This window comes from Armigeres subalbatus, chromosome 1 (assembly GCF_024139115.2).
Source record: "Armigeres subalbatus isolate Guangzhou_Male chromosome 1, GZ_Asu_2, whole genome shotgun sequence".
Taxonomy (NCBI): domain Eukaryota; kingdom Metazoa; phylum Arthropoda; class Insecta; order Diptera; family Culicidae; genus Armigeres; species Armigeres subalbatus.
In genome coordinates this window covers 190,666,040-190,691,604 of record NC_085139.1, presented here as the reverse complement: position 1 = coordinate 190,691,604, position 25,565 = coordinate 190,666,040, and the positions used below count along the sequence as shown (strand labels likewise).

At 40.9% G+C, this 25,565-nt stretch overlaps 1 protein-coding gene across 1 annotated transcript in view; it reads left to right on the top strand.

Moving 5' to 3' along the window:
- LOC134206849 (uncharacterized) overlaps window positions 1-25,565 on the top strand; it is a 724,314-nt gene that overhangs the window by 536,025 nt on the left and 162,724 nt on the right. Inside the window, exons 9-12 of the mRNA XM_062682581.1 lie at window positions 1,655-1,827; window positions 1,902-2,071; window positions 11,073-11,236; window positions 19,687-20,002. Coding sequence (XP_062538565.1) covers window positions 1,655-1,827; window positions 1,902-2,071; window positions 11,073-11,236; window positions 19,687-20,002 — 823 coding nt within the window. The remainder of the gene's footprint in view (window positions 1-1,654; window positions 1,828-1,901; window positions 2,072-11,072; window positions 11,237-19,686; window positions 20,003-25,565) is intronic.

The following is a 25,565-nucleotide window of genomic DNA, read 5'->3' as shown; positions in this document are numbered from 1 at the left end:
ATAGGTCGAACATTCCACAGAAAATTATTAACCAAATGCCGCATATTTATGGCATACTGTCTTGCACCAAAACCGAATCATACTTCGTCCCATTTCCAATTTGTTCCCCCCAAATGCCTCTTATCAGAAAACAAATTACCCAAATTAGCAGGCCTATCGCATACTGCACATGCTACCCCACCAAACTTATAACTTTATTAGTCCAGCTGCAAACCTAATTTTCAATTTCCATCCTATGCCTGCGCTGAACGACCATTCCGTAGCATTAGAGGCAGGCAGTATTCACAATTATTTGCGACGACGGCGGGCCGTACACTTCGTCGTCGGATCAAAGCCATACCTCGCATATTCTATATCCGCACACTCACTCGCATCAAACTCTGCAGATCATCCACGAAATGGCCGAGGTATTTGATTTTCATAATTGGGTGTACTACGCTGCGGCTGCAGTCATGGTACGAATGCGCCTGCCCACGCAAAGCACCCCGAATGTTCACTTTGCAGAATATGGCTTGCCGTGATTTGACCGATTTTCGGATGTCCCCGGAACGGTCGCCATACCAGCCAGCGTCTATCGAAAATAACTATGAGTCCGGCTAGAGATAGAGCATCATCTGGCGAGGACTGCGTATTGACTGGCGCAGTGCCACCTCCCCGAGAAGCTACAGGACCCGATCCCGTGCCAATTAGTAAGATTGGGCACCGATAATAACTTGATTATCTGCGATGTTGTTGATGCGAGTGTCGGGTTCGGTGAACACGCAGTCGGTCAACCAAAGGAAAATTGAAAATGTATGCACGATGATAACCACCCGTTGACCGTTGCGTTGTATGGTGGATGGTGGTAACAGGTACGTGTGTGCCTTGAGACTTTTGGGGTTCGAAGCGAACGATGTAGTGCCAAATGTGGTGGAATTGATGCAGGTTATTTCTACCTGTTGAAAGATAATTTATGTACCTGTTGAGATTTTGCTTATTAATATATAATTTTACTAAATTAGCAAAGAGATAGCATTAATATCCTATTAGGATGACGCCAGCATACCAATATTACACCTCAATGAATAGAGGAACTGTTCGGCACTTCATCTCATCGCTCCCATGTTCATCTAATCAAAAACAAAGCATTGAAAAGTAATTTGTTTTGTTTCTTATTTTTGTGATTTTATGCAGCAGTGAGCATGCATGCTAGCAAAAAAGCGACTAGATTAGTGCCAAATTTCTTGTTGAGATGAAAATATGTTCAGTGAGATGGAAAACAATTCCCCTATATACGATCCAGCGGGTGACAAACCAGTAGAAGTTCCGACTATTAGGAACCAAACATTAGGGAGAAACTTTCTTTATGTTGTTTAGAAATAGAGAACACTTGTAGTTACTTAGCTATCAGTTTGCCAAAAGAGAGCTCCTCTATGGCCGTTTTATTCTTATTTAGCTTTCAACAGGCGTTACGGGTTTACATGTAAGTCGTAGTCAATAATCATATTCGTTTTAAGGTAACTATACACTGAACGAAGAATATCCGTTTATCTCAGAACACTACACCCTACATTGCTTAAACTACTGAATTGAAAGACTCAATATCATGTACAAAAAGGCAATATCTTCCCAAATGAGTAGTTGACTAATCCAACATTTTCGTTTTACTTTTCAGTATTTTCGTACGGTCAACACACGAGTATCGGTTGTATATATAGAGACGTGGCAGGGCCAAAACCAGGCGAAGATAGACGGTGGACAGGATATTAGTAAAGCAATATCTAATTTTAATGATTATACAACTAGAAATTTATATAAAATAGATAAGGACACGACGCAGCTGTTAACGTAAGTACTTCCGTTTCCCATTTTTTCAACCATCAAGGAATACTGATTCAAGTTAATTTTCTTTTACCATACAGTGGCGAAACGTTCGCCGGTGGCGAGGCGGGAATGGCCGTGCCAGATTCCGCCTGCACAGCGAAAGCCGTCGGCATTAGTGTAGATATCAATACGTACGAGCCGCATCTGCTCGCGGGAACGATGGCGCATATGATTGGACACAACATCGGCATGAGTCACGATGTTCCGCGTAAGTACAAATGTCGATGTTCCACGTATGGTTTCTTCTATTCAACAACGTCCCAATCTTGGTTATGGTTGGTGCCCGGATATAGAAGTGTCACCATTCCCAGCATCTAAAAACCTTTTGCTCGATTTGAACGACCGGTTTAACAGCAAACGCGCTGTTCCAATTTTGACATGACGACTCGCAATTCCAGAGTCAAACCCGGGTTTTACTACTAACCATAATTTTTCGGATGTTCTAAAAAAATCCTTAGGAATTAACTTCTGACATTTTTTCATAAATATCTTAAATAATTCTTTAGGAACTACCTCCAGGATTTTTTCCAACAAATTTCATGAATACTGTCAGAGCTCTTTCGAAAACTATTTCAGGAATTCCTTCGGATACCATCGGAAAATCTATTCCCTCGGAAATTTCTTCAATAATTCCTCCGGAATTTTCAGCGAAAATTCCCAACAGAATTTGCAAATGAACTCCTTAAGGAGAAGCTTCCCGGAATCCAAAATAATTTTCACTCGCGTTTTCGAGGGCACCCCACTTGATACGGAAGCAACGCACAACTGTCATTTTTATTATTTCAAGCATGCAGCGACGCAGCAAAGCTGGAATAATAAAAATAAAAGTAGTGATTTGCGTCGGTATTGAGTGGAGTGCCCTCGAAAACGCAAGTAAAATTAGTTTTGGATTCCGGAAGGCTAGTTGTTAAGACATTTCCGATATTCCTTATATATTTCACCATGAATTTCTTTGTGCTTTCTAAGAACTCTTTCGGAATTTCATGTATGGATTTCCCCAGAAAATCCTCCAAAATAATTTCGGAGATAAATCCAGAAATTCCTTTGGAAATTCAAAGCAGGAATTTGAAGAAATTTTTGAAAATGTCTTCGAAAAGTCTTTTAAGAAATCTTTTTGGAATTTCTTCAGAAATTCTTTTAGATATTCCTTTGAAATTTCCATTATGAATTCCCTTGAAAATTTCTTCTGTAAAACCTAAAAAAAATCCTTCGGAGCTTCTTCAGGAATATCTACAAAAATTGTACCTTCGAAAATTTACGAATACCTTCGAAAATTCTTTTAGGAGAAATCCTTCGGAAATTTCTTTAGCGATTTATTTGGAAATTCCGTTAGGAATTCAAGCAAATTCCTTGTTCGGAAATTTATTTAGGAATTTGTTCGGTATATGTTATAGGGATTTCTTCAGAAATTCTTTTGAGAACTCCTCCAGGGTTTTTTCCTTTATTAATATGAATTTTGATATTGAATCAGTTCTTCACTCGTAGCATAGACCAAAGCCAGGGAAACGATTTCAGTGTTGATCCAGAAACCTTGTACCAGTTGTACAGTTTGGAACCAGGTAATCATTGATGATCTTGAAGCCTTGCTAAATTAGGCTCAAGGCGAGGACCGTACTCCAAAAGTCGTCAGTCTAGCCGCTAATTTCCTCTGATCAAATGGAAGGCTTTGTATGGCGATATTTCCAAAAACTTGTGTTAAATTGACCGCATGATTACCCGACAATCAACTAGACAAATCAGAACGCATTCATTGAAGTTTTGCACGGCTGCTTGCTTTGCTGCAAGCACGACCAGGCGATAGACGGGGCAAGTTAGGCGAAGATGTTGGAATTGGGGATGTGTGAGGCCTTCCCAGCTGACATTATTGAAATCAATATTTGAGGTTGTAAAGGGTTCTTAGAACCCGGGTTGAGATTTCCTGGTTACCCGGTCACTGGGTGTCGGAACTTACAACCTTGGGAGAATCCAAGGAAAGCCCGAACATCTCGAATTGTGGGTCCGAGATTATCCTTGGGAAGCTCATGGAACCGTTTGGATTAGATGTCCCTGAATAAGCCATCATCTTTAAGGAAACAGGTGAATGCAGTTATACCGGCTGGATCATCCGAAAGCGCGTCCCTGATACTGCCAGGTATCCCATAATGTTAATGTTCCAAATCCAAATCCATAATACGTAATGTTCCAAAGTGTTGTGAACCACGCAAACGTCGCAAATTATCCGGAAGGGGCTCCCGCTTAAATTGTGTGAGAGCCGCGTGTTTCCAGTTCGGAGCCGAGAGAGGATTTGCTGGTCCTTTGGATTGCTTGGGTCTGTCCAAGCCGATGTGGTTCCCTTGATTTACCGCAGCTGCCCAGTAGTAGAAACTCTCCACTGTATTTCTTATCCAGGTGTTTGCCTCTCCCACAGGGACGGTTGAAGCAAATCGCCGGCATTGATATCCGACTCCGCGTAACTGTGAAGGTCAATGTCCGTCGTCTCTGCACATATATGCATCTGACGATGTTTCCAATTGGTATCATCGCGCTGGTAACCGCAAACTACCCATCCAATACGGGTTTTCGCAGCAATAGGTTCTCGTTCCATTCCTTCACGTACTTTCGATGAGGTCAAATGTTGCAAATGTTGCAGGTGCTTGTATTGCTTTCCCAGCTTAACCAAATCAAGTGACTGCTCAGGAAGTCCCAAGTTCTCAACGGTATTTATTCCTGACAGTAGGAAAACTTTTCTGCTGCCAGGTTCAGAAATTCTCAACCTTGCGATACAAGTACACTATGGGGAATCAGGTGGCCGAAAATAAGAAAATCGACTTTCTCTGATTCGTAATTCAAGTTGACCTACTAAATGCTAATGCTTTGGAGCATTAAACCCCAGCATATCAGCACTCTAAGCCATATGGTTATCAAGATATAGACATTAGAGCCAGACACTTTTTAGTTCTTGAAAAATCAATGCATTATTCAACTGTCAATATTTTCTGCTACAGTAGCTCTTTTCCAACTCTTTAAAAAGTTTCTGAAAGCTTGTTTCATGGACTTGCGAAGAACGGGTTAGTTATGGGAAAATAGGTAGTGAAACATCCGAAAATGACCCGAAGATTTTTTTTTTTCATACAAAAAGTTCCATACAAAAAAAGTTTCTCAAAGTTTCGCTTAGCGACTACCACTACGACTTTCTTTGGACCTCCCAGAAGGCATTAAAACAAATTCCAGCTGCTTATGGCTGCAAATCTGCGATTCCGATCACTTTTTCTAAAAAAAGACATTAATTTTGAAACATTAAATGTAATTATTCTCATAATACACGGCAGACTGTGATCCCATGCGTATGACAAAAGAGCATCAAGAACAGTTAAAATAGAGATAGTAGATAACACGAAAAGTGTCGTAGGCTTCGTGGTAGGCCGTGTACACGATAGCTTATGCAGCTATATGATACTCCATTTGGCGTAGGCTCACCAAGAGGAGGCAACTCATTATCTATCAAGTATCAAGCAAATAAATATAAAAAAAAACAATATACTCTTGAGGGTTACGAAAATACTCTAGGCTTCATTTGAAATTATTTCATAAAAAGTAAAATTTTGATATTAATTAAAATCCAATATGTGAATACAAGAAGCAAAAATGTCTGTACCTAAGGACATCTTTCGATAATTATTGGTATGTACCTAGGTGAAATAAATAAACAGAACATTTATGAATGTCTATCTGAGTGCATAGTGAGCTGTGATTGCGAAGGTAAATCGTGTGAAGTGTTTGTACTTATTATTTGGTGAATCATGAATTATAGGCAACTCATTGAAGTATTTAGAGCTCACGAGGGACGTCAGGTAGATCGCGTTGAAAAAGCTTTGGAATATATCTGCCAAAGCTTCGCTGTGGATAAACAAAAAAGAGTCAACTCCATACAAAATTGAAAAATCTGCATTTGAAATTTGAAAAAAATGGCAGGCCGCATCCCGGTCCAAAACTTACTTTGACTCATATAATGAGGAATGGCTTGACACAGAATTTGAATTAGAAGAATTTTATCATGCTGAGCCAGAGCCAGTGGCTTCAACATCTCGTGGAAGGCCATTAAAAATTTTTGAGGATTTAAGTGAGCGTACGAAGCGCAGAAGAATTAATGACGAGCTAATGGATCCAAGAGAGGATACCATAGAAAAAGCGCTACTGGGAGCAAGAAGAACTGCCTACAACAGAAGTGATACGAGTATGGTGAAAGTGATAGGCCAAAAACCGAGATCACGCTTCCAGAATGTTTTTTAGTGACTGAAACTTCTTGCAATACAACAGATTCGAGTACAGAAAAATATACCATAGCAGATATTTTAATCGATCTTGAAGAAATAAATGATGATTTTGTTGAGGATGTTCATGTACATAATGAATAAATAAATGTTGTTGCAGTATACTTATATATCTTGAAGCTTTTATTGCATGGAGTTCGTTTAGCTTTAATAGAGCTTTATATTGTATTCCCTTTACTTGTTTTACGGATTAAGAGCCTGAACCAATCTGAAAAATCCTACAAAGACAACCTGTTACGTATGTAGATGCAATGGCCTGTATTTGACGGAGTCCTTGTGCAACTTAGAACATCTGTACAACTCAATTCACATAAAAGCAGTATACAATTTTCTAGTTTGAACTCTACAGGTCTGCGCTGCAATAAAATACACATCTATAGACTGCAGTGTACATGAGACATTCGTAGATAAAAGGGATATATTCCATAGAGATCAAAGGTCTGTATTCCAGGGAGTTTGGAGACCTTAGAAGTAATAACGACCTGCAAAACAAGTATTTCACATCTTTTAGACAATAATCTACTATATAAGTGTGAAATAGTGTGAAATATTGCAGAAATGAAATGAAAATATTTTCGGCCACCTACTTGTATGGAGCCGCCCCATAGTGAAGTGGTGGCGATGTTCTTGGTAATCCCACCAGTCCACTGCATACATAACGATTGTGTCTTTCCATCCACCCCAAGTTCGTCAGCAATTCCTTGTTCCAGAAGAGTTGATGAGGAGCCATCGTCGAGAAACGCGTAAGTATCGACAGAGCTTGTTTTACCATATAACGTGACTGGCAAGATCTTGAATAACGCCGACGAAATCATAGGTTGATGGATGTTGATGATTGCATTTGCAGATGTTGATGGTTTTTCCAGGTCTGGAACATAATGAAGCAGTCGATGGTGACGCTTCTGACATCCTTCTACCCCGCAAATTTCACCTTCGCAAGGCCAGCGAGTGTGCGCAATGAGGCATCGCCTACAGAGTTTCTTCTCCTTCACTACTCTCCATCTTTCGCTCAGTGAGATATTTCGAAATTCATCGCACTTATCTATTTCATGATCACTCGAGCTGCACATTGAACATTCGAGTTCCATCTTATCGCTCTTAGAGCGATTGCCGGGTATTGCTGGCTTTCTCTTTTCAAATGTTGCATGTGCGTTCACGTACGCTCTCGGTTTTGCCTTTTCGTCTTTCTGGGGCTTCAAAGTTATGTAAGAGCTAGTTATTCCGCTGGTGGCAGCTGTTACTCTACTCATATAATCGCCAAAAGTATTCAAATTAACAACCGGTTGTTGCTCCTGATACAGTGCCCAACTAAACTTTATGTTGGCCGGCAGTTTATCGACTAACTCTTGTAAAAGGATCGGGTTAGAGAGGTGACTATCCATTCCAATCGCTTTTAAATGCCCGCATAGGTTCTGGACGACCAAACCGAACTGAATTAGTGTCTCCAGTTTTTCCGCTCCGCAATAAATTTTCTGAGTTTGAATAACCACATGCATCGGTAGAATGCTGATAACTACTAATGAATAGTGGCCATTCAGTAGGGTCACCAGAAAACACAGGAAGATCCTTGGGTATGACTTGTCTAGCGATCAACTGTTGCCGCGTAGGCACGTACTGGCACTGTATAAATCCATTGCCACTGAGATTGTTTAACTCTGGTGGATAATATGGATTGGACTGAGATGGACCTACTTGTTCCTCACCTGACTGTCCTAGTTCACGATTAATAGTAAAGGTGCAGGGTGTGCCTACTCTACCTAATCTGCCGCTAATATTAGGCGTCCCACTACTCATAAAATCTACGGTGCTAATATCTGATTCGGATTCATTTTCTTGGAAGTCACATACGGTTACCCTAGGCGGATTACTCAGATGTTTACCCACGCTGGTGGAAGCTAATCTTTCGACACCCATTACAGCGGCAGCTTGCGGATGAGTTGTGGCGTTGTCGTGGAGTTGGAAACCTGTCATTTGCTGATCATGATGCTGTAGACGAATGGACTCTAGTTGTCGAATAAGCTGTTCCTCTCGTTCCTGAAATCGTTGAATCTTTACTTCTTGCGCAGCTTGCTCCTGTTGCCGTTTCATCTCTAGCGCTTCGTATTGCAAATGACTCTCCTCCAGCCGCTTCATCAACGCGATTTCCACTTCTTTGAGCTGCTCCCTTTCGTGTGCGTGCTGGTCTTCTAATCGACTCAACCGGTTTACCAGCTCTACCTCCCGCCTTCGTCTAAGCTCATTCTCCTGCTTGTGCTCTAGATCCTTCTCGCGCTGTCGTTGCAGACGGGATTCAATTTCATGTAATCGATTCTCGTATCGCTTCAGCTCGACGTCGCCTAATTCTTGTCGTTTTCGTTGCCACATTTGGTAAGGAGTTGGGTTCGTTAATTTTGCAACAATCTTCGGTTGTGTTCCTGTTCTTGACTGTTTTGAAGCAGAAACTAACTTCGGAGAGTTTGGTACAATATCATCCAGAAGTTGTGCAAATGGTTGAATATTTACCAACTGCAGCTTAGGAAACTCCATCTCAGGACTGTCTCCAATGGTAATGCTGTCAATTGTACGAGGCACCGAAGTACGCTGCTGATTTACATGTACCGTTTTCTGGTGAGGTACTTCTGTGCTTATTTCGCTATTTTCTAAAGGTGTTGACGAACCACCAGGTAAAAGCTGCCGGAGCTCAGTGGGTATTGGAACGATTTCTTCCTCCTTGTCATCGTCGACTTCGATGGGAGCAATGCACTGTTGAACCCAATTTTGAACATTTTCAATGCTTCTGCTGCTACGTCGGCTTCTAGAAGTCAAGTTTTCTTCGTCTTGCATGCGAAGTAGTTCATGTTTTTTGGCAATGAACAACTTTTCGCGCTCAAGTTTCTCACTGGCCGCTTTCTCGATAAGCATTTTCTCCTGTCTTAGACGCTCCTGCTCTACTTCCTCTTCAGCTCGTTTCTCGTCTTCCAAACGCTGGATTTCACGGTCAATTCGAGATCCTCGGCTACTTGACGTACTCAATCGACTGGATGACGATCTGGTTGGACGCTCCGATGTACAACCTACGCAATTAAACTGCTCGACATCGATTATCGTAGGTGTAAACCCATCTTCTGAATCTGGAACTTGGTTCACAGCACCACTGTTTACATCGCCAGTAGGGTTAGACTTGCTATTGGCCATTGTTTTGGAACGAGTTTGACGGACGAAAGATTTCTCCATATTCCGGTCGGTTTTCTATAAATCTTTTGAGTTTGTTGTGAATGTTTCGGAGGCCTTATGAAGCAACTCGTCTTTGTTCCCGATCGAAGATAGCTCAAAAGCTGTAATTTTATTCCCGTCGATTAATTCATTCACAAATCCATGTTTGTTTACTTACATTTAGTCTCCTCTCTCCACACACAAGTTCTACAACAAACTATTTAATAAACTTATTAGATCGGTAATGTACAATATTGAGCCTATAACTAAACGATGATTACAAAAGTTCATTAAGAAATTGAAATAATATTTACTTATCAAGACTCCTCTGCTATAATACCGCAATTCTTGCATAACTACAATTCTCATAAGTATAACCAAGATGAATACACCACTAGGTGTTCCAATCTGCCAAATTCACGATTCAGCCATCTTGGATTTTAGTATGGGAGAGCCAGCCGGATTGTTTTCGTTTTGCACTGAAAATGAATTTTTCACCCCCGCCTTCTTCTCTTCTACAAACTTGGCAGATTGGAGCACCTAGTACTGTATTCATCTTGAGTATAACTGACATTCAATGTATCTGACACATCCCTTGACAAACCATGTCAGACACATACATCCGAATTCAATGGAGAGAATGATTAGTCGCAGGGTTGCCAGCAACAACCTACCTGGCTATTTGGTTAGCTACATCATCGGTAAACCTATGCCTGGTGTATTGTAGAGCTCCATAATCATCGGTCTTGGCCGATTCTACCGTTTGCAGCCAGCGTGTTTGTGGCCTTCCACAAAGTCGCCGGTCTCTATCCACCTCTCTGTTGAATGTTATTTTCGATATTCTTTCTTCTGACACACGCACTACGTGACCAGCCCTCTGAAGTCTGCCGTATTTTATACGATTCTCAATATTTTCTTCTATGTACACTTGATAAAGCTTGAGATTCATACGACTGTGCCAAACACCATTTTCTTGCTCTTAAAGTTTTGTTCGCCGAACTTTTCGCTCAAAAACCCTAAAAGATCGCCGGTCCGCCTATTTTAACGTCCATGCTTTATGTCCATGAAGGGTCACTGGTCGAATAAGCGTTTTATACATAGAAAATTTCGTTTACATTTTAAGCAGGCTACGTAATACCCTGGAATACCCTGTTCGCTGCTGCAATATGTCTTTATTCACGGGAAACGTCATTGTCACATGTCACAAGCGTTCTAAGTTGCACACATTCATCAACATCTTCAAACACTTCTCTATGAAGCACTACCTCAGCACCAACTCCACTAGATCTAACTCTATCTCTTCCCGCATCCATATGTATTTCATATGTAGAATAAGTGTATCGGTTTTAGTCACTTTAGTACCTAATTTGGCCAACACATGATACTACAAAAAAAGATTAGTTTCAACAGCGTAAAAGCCTAATGAATATGGGAGTTGTTTTCGCAATATTGGTCAAATTAAGCCGATATAATTAAAACCGATACAATTGCCTTTCCTATCGAACAAAAGCGAATAAGTGGCAACGAGCAACTGGAATTCACTAGACCCAACCAAACATGGTCACAAGTCAGCGTGCGGTATTGCAACCATCAACTGTTATTTTTCGCAATTTATCAACAACGCTTTGTTTTGTTCAACAGTATATTTTACCAACAACGTTTCGCCCTTCCGATTGTACAGATGGTTTTGGTTTTATTTATTTATAGGTGACGGGTGTTCGTGCCGTGACTGGCACGGTTGTATAATGTCGCAGACCATCGTCGGCTTGGAGAACGTTCAACCGTACAAGTTCTCCGAGTGCAGCGAAATCGACTACACCGTTGCGCTGCGACACGGGAACGGCCTCTGCCTTTTCAATAAACCAAATGAGGTGAGTATGGAGATTGTTTGTCAAACTAAGTGCCGGGCAATGAAACCTAATAAAATGCTTAATGAACCGACGATTATGTCTGATGGTTAGCAGAAATTTAGTGCAATATGGCAATTTGTACTGTACACGATAAGTGCTAAGATTAAATACCGTCAAATTGCGTTTGACAGGAAAATGAATTGAATGATTTTGCTTGAATTTTAACATGTATAATTTTGCTTTTCAGGTTTTAATATATTTTATGCATTGTTTTAAAATGTTTAAACATCATTTCTAGAACATGTACACTCCTCACACTATTATGGATCCGTTTGGTTAAAAACGCATTTGACGTATAATTAATTTGTCAGTTCGTGCTTTTTCTATATCAAAGTGAGCAATAGTTATTTATGTCCAATGATTGTAGCGGAACTGTAACCACGTTTCATCCCAATTTAGATAAACTTCAAATAAAGAACCTAAAGAGCCGTTACGAAATTCTTATACACCCGTAGCACGTGGCAACATAAGAATTCAATAGCTCTCAATATAACATATCGACAGCCAGATAAACTAGAATAAACGGGTATAACATATTTAAGGATACACAAACCGCCCCAGCAATTGAATTTACTTTAATTGAATCGCTTCCGAATTGGATCCGTTTGTGTAGGTTCCGGAGCAGAGTGTGGCACACTGACTGGCAACAACGAACAGCAGCGCGTAGTTTGAAGCCAATCGTCCGATTCGCTTTTCATTATTTAATCAGTCTCGGTCCTAATTTCAAATTTATATCTCTTTTTGCTACTTTCTGCATTATACTCCAAATGCTGTATGTTGCGCTCGAACTGCACCAGTTGTCGTCACTCGAAACGATACCTATCCCGAGCAAACAAAAGCTTTCCGTTTTTTTTCAATCGAAAGTTAGTTTTTGATGAAAAACGTTAATACTTTCATCAGCAAATTTGCAAATATAGTCCAAGTTATTTTCCTTAAGCTTCGTAAGCTTATTGCTTATTAAACTTATTGCTTATTAAACTTATTACAAGAAACGAATATATTTTAAGCTTAGAGCAGTTATGCTTGCGGCCAAAATACAAGGGCTAGACAAAAAAGTGTCTAAATTCAAATTATCATAACTTTGTGTGGAACATCTAACCATATTTTTCATTACAAAATTTAAAAAAAAGTAAATATTTTATAGCACATAAATTTAATAAATTTAATATGTTTAATGATTGAATCATTTTTCACAGCATTCAATCCAAATAATAAATCTTCGACATTACATTTTAATAGTAAACTAAACATAACTTAAATCAAATATAAATTTTGTTAACATCATGATAAAACTAAATCAATATTCAACTCAAAGCGAATCCAAATCTAATTGAAATGAGTTAAATTTCTGTAGTTTTTTTTTTTTCGAACAACAGGGGGTGCAAAAACCGAAAAAACCAACGTGCAAAACCGAAAACTGCAAATATCTAAAGATAACTCAAATCGCATCAACATACCATTCCAAAAACTGCACAATTCAACGCCATGAATCTTTTAAATTAACAGAATCTATTCCAAATAATCTACAATCCATTCCAAGCCCAATCAAAATCCAATTCAAATCAATTCGAATTTCAATCCAAACATAATTCGAAATCCAATCCAAATCCAATTCAAATCCGATTCAATTTCAACCAAATCGATAACAAATCAAATTCAAATACTAATCCAAGCCAAATGCGATCAAAATCCAACCCATTCAAAATCTAATCTAAATCCAAGCAAAATTCATATCTCATCCACATCCAATACAAATACAATACTAATTCAATCAAAAATCAAAACCAAATCCAACATAAATTCAATCCAATTCCAATCAAATTCCAATCCAAATCCGAAACAAATATAATCCAAATCCTATCCACATCCATTACTAATCGAATCCAAATACTAATCCAAGCTAAATGCAATCAAAATACAATCCAAATCCAAGCCAAATGCAATCAAAATCCAATTCAAATAGAATCAAAATCCATTCCAATTCCAATCATAATCCTAAAAAAATACAATCCAACCAAAATTCATTTGAAATCCAATCAAATACAATTCAAATCTAATCTAAATACAATCCAACAATTCTAATCCAAACACTCATATTCCAATTCCTATCAAATCTTAATACAATCCAATCAAATACAATCCAAATCCAATCCCAATCTAATCCAAATAAAAATCAATTCCTATCCAAACCCAATCCACATGCAATCCAAATGATCCAAATCAAAGCCAATCTAAACACAATCAAACAAATCCAATCCAACTCCAATCCAAATTCAATAAAATCAAATCCAAATCCAATCAAAATCCAATCCAACCCCAATCCAAATCAATTCCAAATACAATCCAAATCCTATCAAAATCCAATCCTAATCCAATCCAAATCACATCCAAAACCAGTCCAAATTAAACCCTAATCCAATGCAAATCCAATCCAAACCCAATTCAAATCTGATCCTAATCCAATGATAATTCAATTCAAATCCAATCCAAATCGAATCCAATCCAAATCCAATCTAAATCCAACACAAACCCAATCCAATTCCAATCAAAATCCAATCCAAATCCAATATAAACCCAATTCAAATCCAACCCAAACCCAATTCAAATCCAATACAATTCCAATCCAATCCACAACCAATACAACTCCAATCCAAACCAAATCCAAAATCAAATCAAATCCAAACCAAATACGATCCAAACCCAATCCAAATCCAATTCAAATTCAAATACAGATATAATCCAATCCAAATACAATCCAAATCCAAACTCAATACGAATCCAATCTAAATCCAATCCAAATCCAAATCAAATCCAAATCCAATCCAAAACCAATTCAAATCCAATCCAAACCCAATCCAAACCCAACCAAACCAACCAATCCAACCAATCATCCAAATCCAATCCAAAACCTATCCAAACCAACCAAACCAATCCAAACCAATCCAACCAATCCAAACCAAACCAACCATCCAATCCAATCCACAAACCAATCCAAACCAAACCCAATCCAATCCAAACCAAACCAAATCCAATACAAACCAATCCAAATCTAATCCAAACCAACCAAACCAAATCCAAACCAATCCAAACCATTCCAAACCAACCAAAGTCCAATCCAACCCAATCCAAACCAATCCAAACCAATCCAAACCAAACCAATCCAATCCAAACCAATCCAAACCAACCAACCAATCCAAACCAATCCAAACCAATCCAAACCAATCCAAACCAACCAAACCAATCCAACCAATCCAAACCAAACCAATCCAAACCAAACCAATCCAAACCAATCCAACCAACCAACCAACCAAACCAATCCAAACCAGTCCAACCAATCAAAACCAATCCAAACCAATCCAAACCAATCCAAACCAATCCAAACCAATCCAAACCAATCCAAACCAATCCAAACCAACCAAACCAATCCAAACCAATCCAAACCAATCCAAACCAATCCAAACCAATCCAAACCAACCAAACCAATCCAAACCAATCCAAACCAACCCAAACCAATCCAAACCAATCCAAACCAATCCAAACCAATCCAAACCAATCCAAACCAATCCCAAACCAATCCAAACCATCCAAACCAATCCAACCAAACCAAACCAACCAAACCCAAACCAATCCAAACCAATCCAAACCAATCCAAACCCAATCCAAACCAATCCAATCCAAACCAACCAAACCAATCCAAACCAATCCAAACCAATCCAAACCAATCCAAACCAATCCAAACCAATCCAAACCAAACCAATCCAAACCAATCCAAACCAACCAAACCAATCCAAACCAATCCAAACCAATCCAAACCAACCAAACCAATCAAACCAACCAACCAATCCAAACCAATCCAAACCAATCCAAACCAACCAAACCAATCCAAACCAATCCAAACCAATCCAAACCAATCCAAACCAATCCAAACCAATCCAAACCAACCAAACCAATCCAAACCAAATCCAATCCAACCAATCCAAACCAATCCAAACCAATCCCAAACCAATCCAAACCAACCAAACCAACCAAACCAATCCAAATCCAATCCAAACCAATCCAAACCAATCCAAACCAACCAAACCAATCCAACCAATCCAAACCAACCAAACCAATCCAAACCAACCAACCAAATCCAATCCAACCAATCCAAACCAACCAAACCCAAATGTAATCCAAATCCAGTCCAAATCAACCCCAATCCAATCCAAGCCAAATTCAAACCAATCCAAACCATTGCTAATTCAACCAAACCAATCCACATCGAATCCATATAGAATCCGAATCCGATCCAAATCGAATCCAATCCACATCGAATCCATATAGAATCCAAATCCGATCCAAATCGAATCCAATTCAAATCCAATCTTAATCCAATCCAAATCCAATCTAAATCCAATCCAAATCCAATTCAAACCCAATCCAATTCCAATCGAAATCCGTTCCAATCCAAATCTAATCCAAATCCAATCCAAACCCAATTCAAATCCAATCCAAATCCATTCCACAACCAATACAAATCCAATCCAAACCAAATCCAAACCAATTAAACCAATCCAAACCAAACCGATTCAACCAATCCAAACCAACCAATTCCAAATTCATTTCAAACCGAACCTAATCCAATCCAAATTCAATCTAAACCAATCCAATTCCAACCAAAATTAATCCAGAACCAATCCAAATGCAATCGAAATACAATCCAAATACAATTAAACCAATCCAAATAAATCCAAACCAATCCAAATCCAATCCCAACACAACCCAAACCCAATCCAAATCCAATCCAACCAACCAAACCAATCCAAAACCAATCCAAAACCAATCCAAACCAATCCAAACCATTCCAAACCAACCAAACCAATCCAAACCAATCCAAACCAATCTAAATCAACCAAACCAATCCAAACCAACCAAAGTCCAATCCAAACCAATCCAAACCAATCAATCCAAACCAACCAAACCAATCCAAACCAATCCAAACCAATCCAAACCAATCCAAACCAATCCAAACCAATCCAAACCAATCCAAACCAATCCAAACCAACCAAACCAATCCAAACCAACCAAACCAATCCAAACCAACCAAAGTCCAATCCAAACCAATCCAAACCAATCCAAACCAATCCAAACCAATCCAAACCAATCCAAACCAATCCAAACCAATCCAAACCAATCCAAACCAATCCAAACCAATCCAAACCAATCCAAACCAATCCAAACCAATCCAAACCAATCCAAACCAATCCAAACCAATCCAAACCAATCCAAACCAACCAAACCAATCCAAACCAACCAAACCAATCCAAACCAACCAAACCAATCCAAACCAATCCAAACCAATCCAAACCAATCCAAACCAATCCAAACCAAACCAATCCAAATCCAATCCCAAACCAATCCAAATCCAATCCAAACCAATCCAAACCAATCCAAACCAATCCAAACCAATCCAAACCAATCCAAACCAATCCAAACCAATCCAAACCAATCCAAACCAATCCAAACCAACCAAACCAATCCAAACCAACCAAACCAATCCAAACCAATCCAAACCAACCAAACCAACCAAACCAATCCAAACCAATCCAAACCAATCCAAACCAATCCAAACCAATCCAAACCAACCAAACCAATCCAAAACCAATCCAAATCCAATCCAAATCCAATCCAAATCCAATCCAAATCCAATCCAAATCCAATCCAAATCCAATCCAAATCCAATCCAAATCCAATCCAAATCCAATCCAAATCCAATCCAAATCCAATCCAATCCAAATTCAATCCAAATCCAATCCAAATCCAATCCAAATCCAATCCAAATCCAGTCCAAATTCAACCCTAATCCAATCTAAGCCAAATTCAAATCCAATCCAAATCCATTGCTAATTCAAATCAAATCCAATCCACATCGAATCCATATAGAATCCGAATCCGATCCAAATCGAATCCAATCCACATCGAATCCATATAGAATCCAAATCCGATCCAAATCGAATCCAATTCAAATCCAATCTTAATCCAATCCAAATCCAATCCAAATCCAATTCAAACCCAATCCAATTCCAATCGAAATCCGTTCCAATCCAAATCTAATCCAAATCCAATCCAAACCCAATTCAAATCCAATCCAAATCCATTCCACAACCAATACAAATCCAATCCAAACCAAATCCAAATTCAATTAAAATCCAAACCAAATCCGATTCAAATCCAATCCAAATCCAATTCAAATTCATTTCAAATCCGAACCTAATCCAATCTAAATTCAATCTAAATCCAATCCAATTCCAATCCAAAATTAATCCAGAACCAATCCAAATGCAATCGAAATACAATTCAAATACAATTAAAATCCAATATAAATACAATATAAATCCAATCCAAATCCAACCCAAACCCACCTCAAATCCAATCTAAATCCAATTCAAATCCAATCCAAAACTAATCCAAAACCAATCCGAATCCAATCCAAACCATTCCAAACCAACCAAATCCAACACAAACCAATCCAAACCAATCCAAACCAACTAAACCAAACCAAACCAATCCAAACCAACAAAGTCCAATCCAATTAAAGTCCAACCAATTCCATCCAAACCAATCCAAACCAATCCAAACCAATCCAAACCAATCCAAACCAACCAAACCAATCCAAACCAATCCAAACCAATCCAAACCAACCAAACCAATCCAAATCCAATCCAAACCAATCCAAATCCAATCCAAACCAATCCAACCAATCCAAATCCAATCCAAACCAATCCAAACCAATCCAAACCAATCCAAACCAATCCAAACCAATCCAAACCAACCAAACCAATCCAAACCAATCCAAACCAATCCAAACCAATCCAAACCAATCCAAACCAATCCAAACCAATCCAAACCAATCCAAACCAATCCAAACCAATCCAAACCAATCCAAACCAATCCAAACCAACCAAACCAATCCAAACCAATCCAAACCAATCCAAACCAATCCAAACCAATCCAAATCCCATCCAAACGCAATCCAAACCAATCCAAACCAATCCAAACCAACGCAAACCAATCCAAACCAATCCAAACCAATCCAAACCAATCCAAATCCAAATCCAATCAAAATCCAATCCAAATCCAATCCAAATCCAATCCAAATCCAATCCAATCCAAATCCAATCCAAATCCAATCCAAACCAAATTCAAATCCAATGCTAATTCAATTCAAATCCAATCCACATCGAATCCAAATCCAATCCAAACCCAATCCAAATCCAATCCAAACCCAATCCAAATCTAATATAAATCCAATCCAAACCCAATCCAAATCCAATCCAAACCCAATCCAAACCCAATCCAAATCCAATCCAAATCCAATCCAAATCCAATCCAAATCCAATCCAAATCCAAATCCAATCCAAATCCAATCCAAATCCAATCCAAATCTAATCCAAATCCAATTCAAACCAATCCAAACCAATCCAAACCAATCCAAACCAATCCAAACCAATGCAAACCAATCCAACCCAACCAAACCAACCAAACCAATCCAAATCCAATCCAAACCAATCCAATCCAAACCAATCCAAACCAATCCAAATCTAATCCAAACCAACCAAACCAATCCAATCCAATCCAAATCCAATCCAAATCCAATCCAAACCAAATTCAAATCCAATCCAAATCCAATGCTAATTCAATTCAAATCCAATCCACATCGAATCCATATAGAATCCAAATCCGATCCAAATCGAATCCAATCCAAATCCAATCTAAATCCAATCCAAATCTAAATCCAATTCAAACCCAATCCAATTCCAATCGAAATCCGATCTTATCCAAACCCAATCCAAACCCAATTCAAATCCAATCCAATTCCAATCCAAATCAATTCCACAACCAATACAAATCCAATCCAAATCCAATCCAAATCCAATCCAAATCCAATCCAAATCCAATCCAAATCAAATCCAAATCCTATCCAAATCCAAACCAAATACAATCCAAATCCAACCCAAATCAAAATCCAGTCCAAATTCAATCCAAATCCAATCCATAATAGTTGTCATTAATTTCAGTTTCAAGCAACTGCTTCGTCTAATCGCAAGAAAGCACAAAGGCATATCGTGTAGTACAGATATTTGTAAGCCAAAGCACAAAGCACTTTTAAGATTTGTTAAGGTTATCAATCGAATAATTCCAGCAAAAATACGCGACTGGATTCAGACGCTTCCATTTGCTCGGGTCATCTGCCCTAATGAACAATTCAGAACCATTCGCTAAATGAGTAATGAAGCGAGTGATTGCGCCGTCGTCGTTTGGAGTGGTGTGCTGCTATAGACCCACTCAAAATTGTATCAGCTTTCATCTAATACAAAATTTTGTTCCTCTACCCCCCTACACCTCTGTTCCTAATCCCCCGCCCCTTCCAGGTCGTGTTCCGGAAGAACTGCGGCAACGGTATCGTCGAGGACGACGAAGAGTGCGACTGCGGTAGCGCGCTCGACTGCGACAAGACGGACCCGTGCTGCGATGGCATCACCTGCAAGCTGAAAAAGGAGTCCCAGTGCGCCACTGGACCATGCTGTGATAAATGTATTCTAAAGCCTCCGGGCGTGATCTGCCGGGATGCGCACAACGAGTGCGACCTGCCGGAGTACTGCAACGGGGAAACCGGACAGTGTCCGCCCGATGTACATAAAAAGAACGGGAACCCGTGCGGGATGAATGCGACCGGATTCACCACTGGTGAGTAGTTTATTTGTTGTTGATTGATCGATTGTAAACCATACTGAGATGCTTTGTGTTAATGCAAAACCTTTTTTTGGGCCCAAAACTGGGAAGCCTAAAAAGAGGGAACGTTATTTCGAATTTTGAGCGTAAAAAGAGGAAGCACTCTTTGGAATTTTTAGCATAAAAATGTTTGCAATCTTTTAGGCAAGCAAAGTATGATATTTAAATTACTTTTAGTCTTAAGATGTGTCTTTTATCAATTATCGGTATTTAGGGTCGGCCAAATTGTTTCCAATAGGTCGTTCAATTGTTTGAGTACTGACGCCTTAAGATGTTCTTTGTGCGCCGTGAAGTCTTGAAATAGTAATAAGGTCTAGCAACTAAACAACAGGTATTTCAAGTAAATTTACAACAACAGCCCTTACTTTGTACCGTTAAATGTGCAAACACGATCCATAAAAAAGTGGAAAATGATCCGTAAATAACATCGGAATGTTTCATAAAACGCTACCATAAATCCATAAAACAGTTCGGGAATATCCGTGAAGCCTAATTTCTCCGCAACTCCATCTAAAATATAGCAATTAATAGGAAAATATGTTCCTTGAGACTTGGTCAAGAAAAACAATAAAATTCTTGCCATTCTTTCATACTACGATGACCTTCATGCTCTTTCGCGTTCATATTTTTGGCATACCTGCATTACATATATGCTAAGTTCGGAATCGGTTGGCCTTTCTTTCCATAAAAAGCGTTGACAATTCTGGTCTTTGGTAGCGACAATTGTTTGATGAAACATCTCGCGGATGTCTCCGCAAATTGCCACCTTTCTCTCCCGAAACCCAATAAGAACAGAGTTCAGGGAGGTGAGCTGATCAGGGCCCTTGAGAAGCATTATGTTGAGAGACACTCCGTTGGTTTTTGCTGCCGCATCACAAACAATGCGTATTTTTCCGGGTTTATTCGGATTACAAACAGGAAACATTGGTAGGTACCATATCCGCGAATTCGGCTTCTCTATTTCAGCCAAGCTTAAATTTCTAATGTACCCTTTCTTTAAATAATCCTCTATTATTGATCGCAAAGCTTTGGATAGGACAACGTCTTTTTTCATTCTAGCTTCTAGACAACGGAAACGCTGGAGAGCAAGTGATTTACTGTTGGGAAGTGTGAGCTCTTTAAATTTCCATAGGAGGCCGGTTGATCCTCATTGATCCTCGGTCGACAGAATAAGACGACTCGGTTTAGCAATACCTAAACTGTCAAGTGCAAAATACTCTTGCATTGCACGCTGTAGGTTTTCATCGATGTTTTCACAGCAGGGTTCGGCGCACCAGTTGTGGTGTCCACAAAATTCTCCACCATCTGATCCGCCCTGAATGATCCAGTCAAGGCGCATCTTTGTAGCTACTGGCTAGAACATACCTCCTTCGAGACCCTTTTGCGGATAGCCCAAGTTGGCGTTATTACCCCCGATGAGAAGCCGGGGCTGGACATCTTCATACGACTCAGCAGGCACACCTTCAAGGTTGTATAGAAGCATTACTATTAGGAGCTTGAAAGGAAGTTGTACTTGGTTCTTCACTGTGCAAGTTAAGAAAGGCTAATCCATTTTTACCAGAACGGGTACTCTGCAGCGATGCAATTGAGCAAACAGTTTCCGCAAGATCGTAAAGGCAATCAGCGAACACAGAAAGGTGCACTACCTGAAGGGAACGGCGATGCTCAATAACCGTGTCTAGCTTATCCACCTTCGGCGCTGGAGCGCCACTGATTTTTGTGATTAGGTTATGCACAATAACTTCGGGATTTCCATAAAGCATTTTTAAAGCAGAAAGGATTCCAGCAACATTTGCTGGATGCATAAGCCTGTATTTCACTGCATCAAATGCTTTCCCTTTGAGGCATTTTTGAAGGCGTAACAAACTTTCTTCTTTCATATGTCACGGCATACAGTGGCGTCAGCGGCTTCTGATGGCAAGCCGGGGGCTTGTCGTAAAACAACCCGATCCACTGGGGCTTGATATGGTTCTTCTTGAACTTTCGATGTTTCGCGTTGCAACCAATTGCTTTCATTCGACGTTTCTTCTTCGATGCTTTGTGTGCTAGTTTACGATGTTTCACTGGCGAATTATTTTAATAACTCGAATCTTTTTTGGAGATACTCTCGTTTATTTGCTTCTTCCTTTTCCTGTAGCTTCCGTTCTTCATCCAACTGTATCCGTTTTTGTCTGGTAGAGGATTTAGTACTAGCAACCTTTGAATTCCGGCACCTGTTATCCAATGAACCTTGAGACTTGGCATTCATTGGATTGCTCGGTTGCGGCATCGGTGCCATAAAAAACTCATCGAAGTATGTGACGGATTGACTAACTATCGAGGGTAAATGTGGATTGTGAATCGCTGGAAGGGCTTGTGCAAGATTAGATAGCGTAGGAAATGTAAAGATGACTAGATGACTAGAGGGACCTGACGTAACGTATGGAGCCGAAGGAACGATCGGCTGTCTAGGAATCATGGTGTACGGATAGGCAACTGTGCTTGTCGGTACGTACATCGGCATTGATGAAGTCGTGACGGGAGAGGTTTTCGACCACAACATATTTACGTACTCAAGAGGAACTGTACTTACAGGAACTACAGTAGTGGGTTGTTGGTTGATCTATCTCATCATTATGAAAATTAATTTTAGGCATAAATTCACTTTTCATTTATCTTACCCTATTCAATTTCGCCGAACCTGAGTCTACACGCTCCGTACCTACACCGTATTTATCGATGCGCCGACCAAGGGTGCACACGTATGTTCATGGCTATCCAAGAAAACCGTGGAGTAAGGCCTTAAGGTCTACACACGTAATCAAAGATCTAGCTGTCTGTTTCAAAAAATGTACATGCCCTTTGTGGTACATAGAGTAGAATGCGTTCATTGCAATGAAAACCCTGGAGGAAGGCATAAGGGTCTACATGCGTAACCAGAGATATATCAGCCTGTTTAAATTTGGTTGGGGGCAGCAGGGACTTTGTCCAAGGGCTTGACGATCCCTACCCAGGCCATCTGCGAGTTGTGGCGCCTGCCTAGGATGTGGTGGGGTTTGACAGTGGGCCCTGTTAAACCTCTATAAAAAGCTGCATGTATCCGCAAGTAGGCTCCGCCAAAGCGACCGTGTGCCGCTCAAAGCGCACAAGCCCAAGTCCTGGTGTTAGGTGGGACGCTAAACAGCCCTGACACGACGGCCCTCCGGCGAGACAGGAGGTTTGCGCAGGCCCAATAAGCCGCCTGGAAAACCAATAATTACGAACAATATAAGAGATAATGCGACTCGATATAATCGGCAAAGACCTAGGCGACGAATAAAGGATCACGATTGGAAGCTTGGAACATGGAACTGCAAGTCGCTAGGTTTCGCAGGTTGCGACAGGATGATCTACGATGAATTACATCGCAACTTCGACGTCGTGGCGCTGCAGGAGATTTGCTGGACAGGACAGAAAGTGTGGAAAAGCGGGCATCGGGCGGCTACCTTCTACCAAAGCTGTGGCACCACCAACGAGCTGGGAACCGGCTTCATAGTGCTTGGAAAGATGCGCCAACGCGTGATTGAGTGGCAGCCAATCAACGCAAGGATGTGCAAGCTGAGGATTAAAGGCCGTTTCTTCAACTATAGCATCATCAACGTGCACTGCCCACACGAAGGGAGACCCGACGACGAGAAAGAAGCGTTCTACGCACAGCTGGAGCAGACATACGATGGATGCCCACTGCGGGACGTCAAAATCGTCATCGGTGACATGAACGCGCAGGTAGGAAGGGAGGAAATGTATAGACCGGTCATCGGACCGGATAGTCTGCACACCGTATCGAATGACAACGGCCAACGATGCATAAACTTCGCAGCCTCCCGCGGAATGGTAGTCCGAAGCACCTTCTTTCCCCGCAAAAATATCCACAAGGCCACATGGTTACCACCTAACCAAGAAACGGAAAACCAAATCGACCACGTTCTAATCGACGGTAAATTCTTCTCCGACATCACGAACGTCCGCACTTACCGCAGTGCGAATATTGAATCCGACCACTACCTCGTTGCAGTTTGCCTGCGCTCAAAATTCTCGACGGTTTACAACACGCGTCGAAGACGGACGCCGCGGCTTAATATTGGGCGGCTTCAAGATGGTAGACTAGCCCAAGAATACGCGCAGCAGCTGGAAGTGGCACTCCCAACGGAAGAGCAGCTAGGCGCAGCGTCTCTTGAAGATGGCTGGAAAGATATTCGATCCGCCATTGGTAGCACCGCAACCGCTGCACTTGGCACGGTGCCCCCGGATCGGAGAAACGACTGGTATGACGGCGAATGTGAGCAGTTAGTAGAAGAGAAGAATGCTGCATGGGCGAGATTGCTGCAACACCGCACGAGGGCGAATGAGGCACGATATAAACAGGCGCGGAACAGACAAAACTCGATTTTCCGGAGGAAAAAGCGTCAGCAGGAAGATCGAGACCGTGAAGAGACGGAGCAACTGTACCGCACTAATAACACACGAAAGTTCTATGAGAAGTTGAACCGTTCACGTAAGGGCCACGTGCCACAGCCTGATATGTGCAAGGACATAAACGGGAACCTTCTTACGAACGAGCGTGAGGTGATCCAAAGGTGGCAGCAGCACTACGAAGAGCACCTGAATGGCGATGTGGCAGACGAAGATGGCGGTATGGTGATGGACCTAGGGGAACGCGCGCAGGACATAATTCTACCGGCCCCGGATCTCCAGGAAATCCAGGAGGAGATTGGCCGGCTGAAGAACAACAAAGCCCCTGGGGTTGACCAACTACCAGGAGAGCTATTTAAACACGGTGGTGAGGCACTGGCTAGAGCGCTGCACTGGGTCATTACCAAGATTTGGGAGGAGGAAGTTTTGCCGCAGGAGTGGATGGAAGGTGTCGTGTGTCCCATCTACAAAAGGGCGATAAGCTGGATTGTAGCAACTACCACGCAATCACATTGCTGAACGCCGCCTACAAGGTACTCTCCCAAATTTTATGCCGTCGACTAGCACCAATTGCAAGGGAGTTCGTGGGGCAGTACCAGGCGGGTTTTATGGGCGAACGCTCCACCACGGACCAGGTGTTCGCCATTCGCCAAGTACTGCAGAAGTGCCGCGAATACAACGTGCCCACACATCATCTATTCATCGACTTCAAAGCCGCATATGATACAATCGATCGGGACCAGCTATGGCAGCTAATGCACGAAAACGGATTTCCGGATAAACTGACACGGTTGATCAAAGCGACGATGGATCGGGTGATGTGCGTAGTTCGAGTTTGAGGGGCATTCGCGAGTCCCTTCGAAACCCGCAGAGGGTTACGGCAAGGTGATGGTCTTTCGTGTCTGCTATTCAACATCGCTTTGGAAGGGGTAATACGAAGAGCAGGGATTAACACGAGTGGCACAATTTTCAATAAGTCCGTCCAGCTATTTGGCTTCGCCGACGACATAGATATTATGGCACGTAACTTTGAGAAGATGGAGGAAGCCTACATCAGACTGAAGAGGGAAGCCAAGCGGATCGGACT